This window comes from Asparagus officinalis, chromosome 1 (genome assembly GCF_001876935.1).
Source record: "Asparagus officinalis chromosome 1, Aspof.V1, whole genome shotgun sequence".
NCBI lineage: Eukaryota > Viridiplantae > Streptophyta > Magnoliopsida > Asparagales > Asparagaceae > Asparagus > Asparagus officinalis.
In genome coordinates, this window is record NC_033794.1 from 124432747 (window position 1) to 124446876 (window position 14130).

The 14130-nt window shown below is 36.0% G+C and overlaps 2 protein-coding genes across 2 annotated transcripts; one reads left to right on the forward strand and one right to left on the reverse strand.

The window, feature by feature from the left end:
- On the forward strand, positions 7-5110 carry LOC109828973 (chloroplastic group IIA intron splicing facilitator CRS1, chloroplastic). The gene is made up of 8 exons (XM_020396036.1): positions 7-390; positions 861-1254; positions 1334-1464; positions 2083-2433; positions 2531-2687; positions 3965-4257; positions 4583-4642; positions 4735-5110. Exons 1-8 carry the CDS (start codon positions 13-15, stop codon positions 4792-4794), a joined length of 1824 nt encoding a protein of 607 aa, XP_020251625.1. The 5' UTR covers positions 7-12; the 3' UTR covers positions 4795-5110.
- LOC109829047 lies at positions 5692-13930 on the reverse strand. Its single transcript, XM_020396141.1, has 2 exons — positions 13647-13930; positions 5692-6360 (listed from the first exon to the last, which is right to left on the reverse strand). The coding sequence occupies exons 1-2, from the start codon at positions 13818-13820 to the stop codon at positions 6145-6147; spliced, it is 390 nt and encodes a 129-aa protein (XP_020251730.1). The 5' UTR covers positions 13821-13930; the 3' UTR covers positions 5692-6144.

The following is a 14130-nucleotide window of genomic DNA, read 5'->3' on the forward strand; positions in this document are numbered from 1 at the left end:
GGCCGCCAAGCCATGAAAAAGATAGTCCACAGCATCAAAAACCTCAGAAAAGCCGAACCCGAACGAGAATTGGTCCAACAGGTCTTAGAGTTTAGAGAGGAGGGGAGCGTGAGTGTTCCGTGGGCGAGGGTGGAGGAGAGAATGGTGTTCAGGAGAGAGAAGAGGGAGAGAGTGGCGACGAGGGCGGAGATGGAGCTTCCGAGGGAGGAGTTGGAGAGGTTGAGGGTGGAGGCGAGGGGGTTGAGGAAGTGGGTGAAGGCGAAGAAGGCCGGAGTGACTCAAGAGGTGGTGGATGGGATTTTGAAAGGGTGGAGGAAAGAGGAGCTTGTTATGGTGAAGCTTGTGGAACCATTGTGCCGGAATTTGGATAGGGCGAGAGAAATCGTAGAGGTAAATTAGTTTTGGACGCTATTGATTGTTTGATTCTTCAATGCTTCTAAGTTTATTTCGCTATGTGCTTAATCCGAAGGGATGCTTCTACTATATGTGCAAATGTGAATGATTTTGATAATAGACTCAGCTTAATAAACATAAAGCAATAAACCCATAAGTGCTTGTACTGATAGATTGTAGTTCTACAGGTTGTCTTAGAAGAAAAGATAAGTTTTTTAGTGTTTTTGCTTCACAAAGTTATGCCGTAATCAATTTGTTTGAAGGAGTTAGTGACTCCTTGAATCTCTATGCTTAGCAACTTCATTCAACGCTCCTTCTTACAGCAGTAGACCATATGAGAGGTTTATCATGAGCTAAATAGCATATTAGCGGTTCTACATTGTATAGTAAACTCTTTTTGAATTCTTTAAGTTCTCCTCAAAGTTTTCAATCATTTATATAATTCGATGGTGCTATTTACTGACCAGATTAAGACTGGAGGCCTAGTTGTTTTGAGCAAGAAAGATGCTCTTGTTGTCTATCGCTATCAGTCGAATGCAAAACTATTTCAAAAGGATATAGAATTTGGGCCTCCAAAGACTACAAGCATGAATTGGCTATTAGATAATGATGTTGGATCTACTAATGAATCTCTATATGTGAGGGAAGCAAACAGATTATTGGATAGTTTAGGGCCTCGGTTTGTCGATTGGTGGTATAAAAAGCCCTTGCCTGTAGATGCAGATTTGCTTCCGGAAGTTGTTCCGGGATTCAAGCCTCCATTTAGGCTCTGTCCTCCTGAAGAGAGGCCGAAGCTGAGAGATGATGAGTTGACATATCTAAGGAAGATTGCTCGGCCATTACCTACTCACTTTGCCCTTGGTAATTTTATTATATTTCAACGAGCCTTAAAAAAATCTCTTGTAAGTTTATCATTTCCCATTTCACGTCTTTATGGCAGGTAAAAATACTAAACTTCAAGGCTTGGCTGCAGCTATAATAAAGCTGTGGGAGAAATGTCTTATAGCCAAGATTGCCATAAAAGTAGGGATTCCACATACCAACAATCAGCAGATGGGACAAGAGCTGAAGGTAAGTTATATTAATTGCTTTTCCTAATGTATATTGATCGAAAGATGGACTTTCTTCACTTTTGTATTTAAAGCGGAGTAGCGGAGCTCATATATTATTGCAAAGGAAAAGGAGGGGCACCAAAAAGAAAGAAAAAAGAAAAGAAAGTGACTACCTCCAGCATTGCATAAATATGCAGGAACAATCTATATTAATAAAGACTGTAATAATTGTATTTATGTTTTTCCCCTTTGAGTTTGATAATTGGACTGGATTTTTTCCCCAAGCTTGTGAGATATTGTTAAAGCTGTTCCAAACTGCAGGCCTTTTAATTTTGCATTACCGTCTGCACAAAGGAACCTGTTAGAACCTGTTACATTTCAAAAGATAGGGAGTGCATAGCTATACGTAAAAATTTCTCTTTCCATCATAAAACGGTAGAAAATTAATTTGTGGAAGTGACTTGAATCCTTATATTTCTCATGAATTGATTTATTACTGGAATATCAGGTAATATGTCCTTTGAACTTTTTGTTAATGGTAGCATCAATAGGAACTGGAATCTTTGTTCAAATGGTTATGATTCTTTTGTTGTCTCTCTGAAGCTTCATTTGCTTGACACAGAGCTCATGAATGCAGCGTCTCACAGGAGGAGTATTGATATTAAGAAACAAGTTCTATATCATACTTTATAGGGGTAAAGATTTTCTCCCAGGCAAAGTGGCAAGCTCTGTTCATGAAAGAGAAATAGAGCTTCATGATCAACAATTGCTAGAGGAAGAAGCTCGAGCAAAGGCAATCGCAGCATTCGATTCTATCAATGAATCAATACAAGGAACGACCAAAGTTGGAACTTTTTCTGAATTCAAAGAGATCCAGGCCAATTACCTTCCCTTGAATAGTGTAACTTCCAGTGAAAAGATCAACATTGAAGCCGAAAAGCAAAATGTGGTTAAGCAGCTAAAAGATGAAGAGCACAAGCTATCAATTGTAGGTTTTTACTTGTAACATCTGATAAAATACATCAGAGCTAAATGCAAATGCACTTATTGTTGAGTTGGTGATTTGTTTCTTTTTATGATTGCAGCTCAAGTTAAAGATTGATAAAGCAGAGCAAGAGTTGACGAAGCTTAATTCATTATGGAGTCCTTCAGAACAATCTGTGGATCGAGAACTTCTAACAGTGGAGGAAAGACAATCTTTTCAAAAGATTGGCCTGAAGATGGATGAATTCTTGCTTCTGGGTAAGTTTTAACATGGTTATCTGTGCACCAGTACATTGATTGGATCAGTTTTTCCTTCTTTTGTTTCATGCAGTCAAGTATTGATACGGTTTCTAGCTTTCTTGGGTATGATTTTGTACACTGAGTGGAAGAAACTAAAGGAGTTAATTGTTTTTATTTGAAAGTGAAATATTGGCTGAATATTCTCTTCTTTTTCGATATTTATTTTCTTTCAATGGGAAAAGAAAAGATACCACCAACTGATCCTTCATCCAATTTTTTGGTCCTGATGATGGATGAAATTAGGCACTAGTTTCATCAGTTAGTACAAACATCTTCAACAAACAAACTGCACTTGAGACTTCCTGGATATTCTCATTAAATTCAATATGTGACTGATGCTAAAGAAACAAGGAAATTATTGGTTCCTTGGCCCCCAGTAATGTTAGTTCATTGGTTCAACCCTCAATGGAACAATAGTGACATCTGTCAGTAATTAGCAAACTGCGCATCAAGGAACTTCTTTCGAAACATGCTTACATCCGTCCATAACTAATGGGAACAGTTATTCTCAAAAGAAGTAAAATTAATTAATAAATAAAAGTGCATAGTTGAGTACTTAATGCAACTCTTCATGTAAGTCTAGATGATAGGGAATGGGCATCGGGGCGTCGCTCATGTAATTACTTATAGGACTTTTATGTTATTTATTTATCAATCTTTCATGTGCTGTATACCTATATCAGATTGTAATTATCACTATCAGACACTTGTTTTTTCTGCTTAACCACACAGCCTCCCTGTTGATCCTATACTAAGCTTTTTCTAAATTGGTTAAAGTCATATGTAGATCTCTCCTCTTGTCTCTAAAATTACCTGATGACCATCTTGGTAAATACTCCCATGCTAGACCTCGATGTTACCATGTAAAATTGATTTTTCAAAGTATCTATTTAAGAGTCTTGTACAACTACTCTTTTTACAAGAGTTTATGTAGTATTGCTCATATTTTTTATTCTATGATATCTTATGCAACTGAGTGGTTGTATACATTCTTATGGACTAAACCTTTTATGCAGGGTCCTTTATGTTTTGATATCTTCTACTTCTAAAATATATCTTCTATTTCTAAGATATCTTTTGACTGAGTAAGCCTTGTTTTTTATGACTAGCTCATCCATGTGCACATTAAATTTGCTTATGGTTCTGAATAATATCTTTCATTTAACCCCTTTTTCTTGAGCCAACACAATGTTAAATTTCATTAAAGGTAAATTGTGAATCGCTTTTCTTTGCAGGGAGGCGTGGAATCTATGATGGTACCATTGAGAGCATACACCAGCATTGGAAACATAGGGAAGTTGTTAAAGTGATCACAATGCAAAAGGCACTTCAACAAGTTAACTATACTGCAAAGCTACTTGAAATCGAGAGCGGTGGGCTACTGGTTGCAGTGGAGAAGCTAAGACGAGGTCATGCCATCATTATTTATCGCGGGAAAAATTATAGTCGGATGCCAAAGATATCACCGGAAAATCTATTAACAAAGAGAGAATCATATCAAAGATCAATTGAGATTCAACGAAGAGGGGTAGAATATTTGCTTTCATCTTGTTGTTCACCTTCACTTTTATTCACGGTTTGGAACCCCCTGTACTATCTCCCAGTCGCGGATAGACCTCCTGTAGTTTCTATTGTTGCAGATAGATCATCTGAGTGTTTTTTTTAAAAACTCTTTTATCCTCAGAGAAAGAGAATTATTTTTTGGCAAAACGACCTCCTGAGGGTAAAAGAGTCAAAAGAAATTCACTCATGGGGTCTATTCACAGTTTTGCAATCATACACAGGGTTACTCTGAAGTTGAACGCTTCATTCGTGAATTACTCCAAAATCTAACTTTCTGCGTTCATATGCAGTCGATGAAATATTTTGCCCGGAAGAAGGAACAAAAAATATTGGAGTTGAAACAGAGACTGGTAATTTTAAAGTCAACAACTGTTGTTTCGACATAAGGAATCATAGACAAATTTAATTATTATTTAACATGTATATATTACTGGTTTTGCAGAGATATTTAGAGGGAAAAGCAAAGGAGTTGGATTCAAAAGAAGTTCAAGATGAGAACTAAAAGCTTTCATGACTTTTTCTTCTCCGTACGAGTGGTAACTTCTTGTTGTCAAACGCAATTTCCGGTCTTCATAAAAACTGTGGTGATGTAACTATTTATCATCCAATTCTTTCTGTAAATACGCAACCCTTGTAAAGAAACTGCAAAGTTCTAATAAATGTGATGATTTCAATCAATGTGTAGTCTCAGGAAAGGTTCATTCATTTGTATTTTGAAGTGCCTGAACAAACACCATCTTGGGTCGTCAATGGAAATTATCATACATTTGCATTGTTCAAATCTTAAATAAGAATCGGGTTAGTTGCAGTTGCAGACAGACCCCCTGTAGTTTTATTGTTGTGGATAGACCCCGGAGTATATTTTTTTTGACCTTTTTATGCTGCAGAGCTGCTTTCCTTCTTCTTCTTGCTTTTTATTTTGTGGGGGGGGGGCGGGCGGGGTGCGGGGAACATAATTACCAAGGCTTTGTGTACAGGAAAGAAGCAAGAATAGTGTCACCAACTGTTCAGTCTCTTTTGCTGTTCTCTCCAGAATGCATGAAGGAACCAGCAGTGATTGCTAGCCGTGGTGGAGGCGTGGGATGTTGAAGGCAGCTGACGAGCCTCCGAACAAAGCTGAAGACTGGACGGAAGCAGAAAATCGCGAAGCTGATATTTCCCAGGATTCCACCGGTGCATCCAATTGTAACAGGTTCCATTGTGATGGCTTCTGATTGTTTTTGGATGAAGAAGAGTTTGATTTGTGGTAGGGAGATGTAAATAGAGGATTTATTTATAAAGGTTTAATGAACAGCATTTAGCTTTTATTAGCAGTTGACGATGTTTAAACAGGTCTCAAGTTAGGAAACAGATATGGTACATAAGGAGACGGCCCTTCATCTATTATTAGCATCAGATATGTAATAACAAATTCCTCCCAACGCATAGCAAGATAGAAAGTTAATTGCTTTCATTTACAGCAGCCTTCAAGCTGGAAAATCTCGAATTTCTCAGGAAGAAAAAGGATTAATTGTAGGTACACCATCTGTAATATAACAGATCAATCGCTTGTTTACTCCTAAAATTTTTACTACAAATTGGACCCCTGACACTCGAGATGGAGTTCTCCCTCTTTGCAGGGATAAATGTACAACATCCACAATGGGAAATGATGATCTCCATACAACACGCTACACGCTAGTGTACATTATAACAGGGAGAATAAGTCCATTTCGAGATCAGGATTAAATATAAGTTCAGGTGGTGTATCTATCTATACATTAAAAATAATACCCTGGATACTATTGTGATAAGAAAATCACTGGTTGATTCTGATTCATTTCTGATACTTTCTTTGAGTCCAACGTTGCAATTAGTAGTTCCCACCGGGTCTTTTATCCGAAGATCCAGTGTTATTTCTGTGCCTTAGAGGGGGCATCGCCTTAGGATTGGTAAACCAAGTAGTGTAGAGAAATTGCTTGTGTGGTCCTTCATGGTTACAAATTAGCCGAAGTTTTTGCCTTTCCCTCATCCATCTCAACAATATCTTCATATGTCTTTTGCTTGTCAAACCTCTCAACCCAGATTCCTGCAACGAATTTAAGTTGATTTAATCACTGAACAGATTGACTTTGCATATATTAAGTTATTAACTACGCAATTGGAAAACGTACATCTTTGGAGCATGTGAATGTTTGCATGCACAATTGGATGAGTTTCGGAATGTTCGTACAAAGCAATAATTTGATAATCCAAAATCAGAAACGATAGACCTGAGAAGTTTTAGTATGAAGTATCAATCTTAAAAAGTAGGCTAAAAAGGCACATGTCTTGTTTATGATAAGAATAGGATTCCATGATTATAGGCGTTTAACAAAGCCATGAACAATATATGAGAAAAGGAGAGAACTGAAGTGCCTGCATCTGTTAGAATCCTTTGACTAATACATATCATTAAAATTTATTCACTCCAAATCCTACACAGACCCGACCATAGAGGATTCCAGCAATCTGGGCCCATAACTAAGCTAAAACTAACAAGATTGTGACACATGGCGGAGGGCTTGTTCGGTTTTTTGTTCTTGCGATTAAGATGCAGGGAAGAAAGACAACACCCTTTGTTTTCAGTCTCTTTTTCCTTCCAGGAACAATTTCTCTCCGCGTGCATTTTTTTTGGATAACTCAATTGCGCAAATAAAAAAAGACACTTTTTTGTGTCTCAAATATTCAACTACAAACAAATTATTTGGTTATTTGTGAAGTGCGTACTAATATTTATATGTCAATTGCAAAAACAAAGATGTCTTCTCTCATCTATTATTGACATTAACATTTGACACTTATTTTTACTTTAAGGTAAAAGTACTTGAGCCCCCAATTTTAGAGATCTGAGTTTCCTTCACTGACATTTTTCTCACGCCTCCACCCCCTGACCCAAAGGTTCATGCATCCACCACTTAAATTCTTTAATATCTCTAAAATACCCTTACCTCACTCCACATCATCACGCTCAACTTCCTCATCTTCCTCATCTCTTATAAACTATGAACCCTCTCTCCTCCTTCCTTAACCCCTACCTTTTCCACCTTGCTGCCAACCTCTCCTTCGCCTCCCTCAACTGCTGCTTCACTTCGCCTACACTGTCCTCTGTCTCCTCTCTTTCCTACCCTCCCTTCTGGCCACCAAGAATGAGGCGGTATAGTGGCTCAAAGAGAGGCGAATAAGGGAGGCGGCAGGTGACAGCAAATAAGTTCGTGGTGGGCAGTGGCAGTTGAGAGGTCTTAATTTTTGCTACCTTGATTTTTTGACACTTTTATATCTTGAAACCTTTAGGTCGAATTTCGCCACGCTTAGTTAGGTACATTTAGCTTAAAGGCATTTTCTTTATTTGATAAAGGTAACAAAATTATGAAAAATATGCTAAAAGTAACAAGTTTGACACAAAAATAATAATTCGTTACTAAAGGTGAAAAAGTTTAAAATGACCGTAACAATTTACATGTAAAGGTAACTAAATTATGCTATAAGTAACAAGTTAGGCTATAAATTGTTAATTTATAACTAAAGGTGAACAAATTTCAATATAAGGTTAATAATTAATAGCTAGAGGTGACAAAATTAGGTACAAAGGTAACAAATAAAATATAAAGATAACACAATTAAGCTGAAGGTTCATAGCTAAAGATGACAAAACTAGACCTAAAAGCAACAAAATCCAAAAGTTACGAACTTAAGATTTCACCTCTGCCATTGCCAATCGTCTCACCGCCAACCTCTCATCCTCCGCCTTCACGTCTACCTCCTCTCGGGCATGCTTGTCGTCTCACTCAGGGCCACAGCGGAGGTCAGTGACAACAAAAGATAGGACGGTGAAAAAGCGAAAGAGATCGATATTGAGAATTCATAGGTACATGAGAAGGGTGAGAGATGAGAGGTTGAGGGTGATGACATGCCGAAGGTAATTTAGGGATTTTTAGGATACTAAAAAATGCATGTGTTGACAAGAGGTTCAAGGCATGAATCTTTTGGTGGGAGGTTTGAGAAAAAGTGTCAAAAGGAGGGGAAGCTCAGACAATGGAGGCGAGAAGCTCAGATATGCGAGGCGAGAAGCATTTTTCCCTTGTTTTAATATAAAAAGCTATGCAAAAAGAAAGTAAAAGAACTGATCAATGCAAATTAAACTTTGATTATAATAATCATCTAAAATACTTTTAGCTAATGATCTTTTCTTTAATCATTTCAAATCTATTGAGTGAATATTCAATTTGTTTTGAAAGTTTTATGTTTACTAAATTCTATGTTATTTAGTTTATCATATCTTGTGCTCATAATGTCTTGTATCCATGTGTTTTCTTTTCAGGGTTTGAAATTATATTATAGTCTAGTGACTACAAATTGATGTATGAGGATAATTTTATTTAATAAGGATAATGCACATAATCATGAAAAAGTATGTCTAGGCAATCCTTAGCTTAGATTAGCAATTTCTAACCTAACCCGTTATTGACGGGTAGGGGTCGAGATAAATGGGTATGGGTCATGTATGAGTCAACCCGAACTTACCTATTTATTAAATGGGTCAACTCATATATGACCCTTCTAAATTGTTTACTAAAAAACACACTGTACGCATCGAACTCCTGCCCATTTCATAAAATCGTAAAAAGAGAAGTTCCTGAAATATAAAGATTGTATCTCCGATTAGGGTTTGTTCAACATCTTTGATTAAGTTATCTCAAGCTCGATCTCTGATTAGGGTTTGGTACTGATCTTTGATTAGGTTTATCTCAAGCTAAAGCGGCAACAATAAAGCTGAGAACAACATCATCCCTAAAAGATTTTCCATGTAATCTCCTTTTTTTCCAAAAAGAGAAAGGAAGAATGCAAAACAAGAAAATAGGATATGTCTCGGATGGGAACAAATCACCATAATTCGTCTGCAGTTTTTCACAACTTTTACACTATGTATATAATTGCGGAAACTACTAAGACAACTGCATTATTGAAGAATTTAAAAATGGTGTATTTTTTCCCTAATCTAAAGCCTCTATCCCAAGCATCAGTTACAGAGAATAGGTAAAGAATAGGAAATTGAATTTTGTTTTGCGTTTTGATCTTGTTTTTTAATTTGATAATTTGGGTATGTCTTGGCTTTGCTTACAGTTATAGAAAAGGTGGGTTCTTGGGATATTTCTTTAATATTATTCTAATGGAATTGGTTTCAATTTTTTACATCATTGAATTTTGACATCTTAAAGAAGGGAACATAGAAGAAGGAGAAGCAACAAGATCGGCCTACGATCGTGCATATATAGGGATTAGGGTGAAATTTTTATAAGCAAATATCCAGTTATTGCTTTTTTCCTCTTTACTTTTTTATTCTTTTTCTTTTAGTTTATTTGCAAATATATTAGGTTTGTGAATTGTGTTTTCAAATAATCAAATAATTATGCAATTTGTAAGTTAATAGAAGGTCTTTTTGTCACGCTGCTTAAACTTTCATTTTCTCATGAAATGAATGAAGAAATATTTGTGTTCTTACCTACAACGTTAGAAATATGTGTTGTGCAAAAAGAAGGATTTCCGCATCAAGGATACGAGAAATGTCAAAATGTTTTATCACAAATCGATTAAAAGATAATGGAAAAGCACACATGCTCAAAAAAAAAAAAGATACAAACCAAATAGATCTAAGTTCTTTCAGGTGACAGATAGAGAATTAAACGTAAACTAATATTTGATCTACAAATGGTATCTACAAATGGTGGAGGTTGGAAGATGTGAAAATCCTAGTTACATTCAGATGGATATTAAAAGTGCTTTACGTAATACAAGACAAAAGAAAATGGGTAAAACACAATACAACATTTTTACTAGAATATTCTTAAAGGATGCACTCGAAAATTCTGTCTTTTATACATTACAGATTGATGAGCAAGCCAATTAAAGAATATGTTTTGGGTTGATATAGGAAGCATTGTGGAATTATAGTAACTTCGGAGACGTCATTTGTTTTGAAATATAAGATAAATAAGCCAAAACTTATTCTTACCAATTAGTGTGTTGCAGCTTTTCAAGAAACGGAAGATCATTGTTTATGCGTTTGGTTGTGGAATTATACTAACTTCAGAGACGTCATTTGTTTTGAAATATAAGATAAATAAGCCAAAACTTATTCTTACCAATTAGTGTGTTGCAGCTTTTCAAGAAACAGAATATCATTGTTTATGCATTTGGTACAACTATTAGGTGCTACAAAGGATCTCAAGAATACAATTGCAGTTCATTACCATTTATTTCTGAATTTCATAGTGCATAAATCATGTTGAAGAGGAAGACTTTGTTGCAACTTCGAAGAATCTAATTGATAAACATGGTCTTGAAGGTGACTGTGGATGAATGATTTGTTCAAACAAAAAGAAAAATGGGCTAAGATATACGATTATAGTCATTTTGTGTAGACATGGTCAATACACAAATGAGCGAAAGTATTAATTCCATTTTGAAAAAAAAACTTGAATGTTCAATATAATTTGTTTTGATTTCTTGAACATTATGATTAATTCTTCATTGATCATCTTTACGAAGAATACTTCACTGATTTTAGAACATGTCAAATAAATGTAGTGATATATGCTCTAGAATGCTAAACCAAGTGATACACACTTGAGAGGCATATCAATTATTTAAATTGCAATATAAGAAGATTCTTGATTGTGATGTATAATTGAGTTAGTGTACATGACAAGATGTATATATGTTACAATTATTTATTTTGATTAGTATGATTATTCATCATTTCTTGGTAGAAATTTGATTATATTTACTAGAATTCAATCAAGAAACTTCATATATTACACTTTAAACAATTCATCTGCCTCCATAATATATAGATTCGTAGCTTAGTTCAGCATTCTAGAGTTAGATGCACCATTAAAGTTGTTTGTCATGTGTTAAAATCAACAATTTTTAAAAAAGCAATAGGCACTATTGGGGGACAAACCTAGCGACTATTGCACATGCATGCAATTAAGCGACACATTAGCGTTTCTAGCGTCAATAGAGTAAGGATTCCTTTCAAAGATTCAAAATCCTATTCTCCTTACTTTGAACTTAAATAATGAGTTTTGACCTGATCTATTTTGACTTGGCTCATTCTTTTTATCATTTACTACGCCTAAGCAAGCAATACACCTCTTTTTCAGCAGTGCAGCCTGCCTAAGCCACCCATGCTCCTCTAAGCGCTCCAAAGATTTAGGCGGGCAGCCTAGCTACTACTTAGGCTTAGACAGGTGTCTAGAAAGGGTGTCCAAACAATGAAAATCAATGAACTATTCTTCATAATGATGATCAACAATGAATTGATCATAATGTTCAAAACATTGAAACTAAATATATTGAACATTTCAATTTTCAAGTACTTCTTCATAAATAAACTAATACTTCGGTTTATTTATATACTTACCGTGTATGCAGAAAAGGATTACAAATATATACCAAAAGTTATTTTTCTTTTTGTTTAAACACAATACTCAACTAAGAGTCACCTTCAAAACCATGTTCTCTTTTAAATTCTTTCCAACTACGAAGAAGTATTCCTCTTCCACATGATTCAATACCCAATAACGAATCCAGAAGCAAGTATTGATTAACTGCAAATATATTCTTAAGGTTCTTTGCAGCATTCAGACAACTATGCCACATGCATGATCAATCATGTATTTTTGAAACATTGCCTTTCTTGCTTTGGCCCTTGCCGCACATTGATCAATAAGAATAGTTTTTTTTTACTTGGTTCCGAACATTGACTTAGCAAGTTCCAAAAGACCCATTGAGAGGAAGCAACAATTCCATCATATAAGAGTGCACACCAATCTTATTTAAGAGTGCACACCAATCTTATTGTTTGCCTATGATGACTTGCCCAACAAATGTAACAGAGGTTGTCCATGTTTATTTATCTTATACTTGTGTGTAGTATCAAAACAAATAATGTCTCCATAATTTCTGTACTCCAGAAGACATCTTCAATAAGCCCAAATGTATTCATTAACTGTCATTAACTTGGCTCATCAATCAGTAATGCAATAAAAGAACACATGTTCTCCAACTACCTATGTTACCGGGGTTCTTTTATTAGGAAGTCGTATCCTTAACCAACACGTGCCTGTACCCGTACCCAAAGCTCTTGGACACTTCTTGAATATATGCATATGTTTTTGGGCCTATACTCAATCATATAATACATGTTTTAATTTAAAACATTTCACATGCACTTTTTGGATGCATATTTTACACTTCATATTTATTTCTTATATATTGATCTTAAATAAATGAAAAAACAATATTGGTCTTCCCGTACCTTACAAATTTGTCGTATCCCGTACCCATACCAGTACTGTTATCCATACCCATGCAACCTAGCCAACTGCATCCTTTGAATGTATTTCCAGTAAAGGTGATGTGATACCTTTTTTTTTCATTTTATTGGATTGTGTTACGCAAAGAAATCGGGTTGAATTTTTTGTAAATTTCATTTGTGAACTAAAAATATGTGCTTTTTCATGATTTATTGCATCATGATTACGCTTCACCTCAAATTTGATGAGGCAACATTTTACCATTTTTCTTTAACTTGATTTGCATTCATACTTTGCAACATGTTCTTGTAATTGGCTTACAGTGAAGCATTTTGACATCTCTCTTATCTTTATGTCAAAATATTTCCTTTGCACAAGATGTTTCTCAATAGAGCTACTCTATCGGACTCTAGTTTTCTTTATGGATATTGAAACTAATTTATCAACTATAGTCATTATACAGCACACGTGCAACTTTTACACTTTCAAATTCCATGCCAACTTGGTTATTTTTCTTGTCATCATTTGTTGATTCTTCTCCGAACCCTGGCATCCTTCGTCGCTTGTTATCTGAAAGCCATTATTGGCCTTCTTCGCATCTTCCAAGACCTTCATCGCTGTTGACAAAGGCATTTTGCAAATTTCCTTTGAATTTTGGTATATTTTCAGTACGCTATATGTGCCTAAATCAAGTTACTATCTTTTTCCCCCCTAGGTAATAGGTACATTTCTGTCTTTATGAACTTTTATATATTTTTTAAAAATTCAAATAAGTGTAATTAATCATAATCCGATTATTTGTTGCCCACTCTGTGAAAATCGGCTGCAAGTCCAAAAATTTTCTACATAGATCACTGAACAAAGACTGATTCGATATAAATTTCTATGCTCTACCTAGCAAATGATCGGGACTACCATTGTTCAAACTTTGGGCTTCATCTAAATCTCTTAGATGTGCAAGTACTGGTCCATCAACAACAAAAGGAAAAAAAAAAAAAGGGGGAGAAGGGAAGACCTTGAGGTGGGCCCAGGCGTCGGCGATGGTGAGGGGCCCATGCTCCTTGATGACGTCGAAGATGGCTCTGGTTATAGTCTGGGTCTGCTCCGGTGGCGTCCTCGGCTCTATGGGCTTCATCTTGGGCTTCCCCTTCCTCGCCGCCGACATCATTCTCGCCGCCGTCGCAAACATAATTTTTCCTGCTCCTCCCCGCTCTCGACCCCGCTCCTTTTGGTTCCCAAGGTCGACCCGATTACCCGATAGTTGATGAATCTGTAATTGGGTAAGCGACCCGGTTGCTCGACCCGATACCAATTCAACTCTGCTTCGCTTTCTTTACTTTCTTTTTTCACTACTACAAAGGATAACCCTTAACAAGTGAAAGGTTCAGATTGATGTCCTCTGCAAACCAGTAATATTACTCTAATTACAGTTACCAGGCCTGGGTTTACTGACTTCCACTGGGCATCTTTATTAGAATTTTAAGAACAATTTTTCAAAA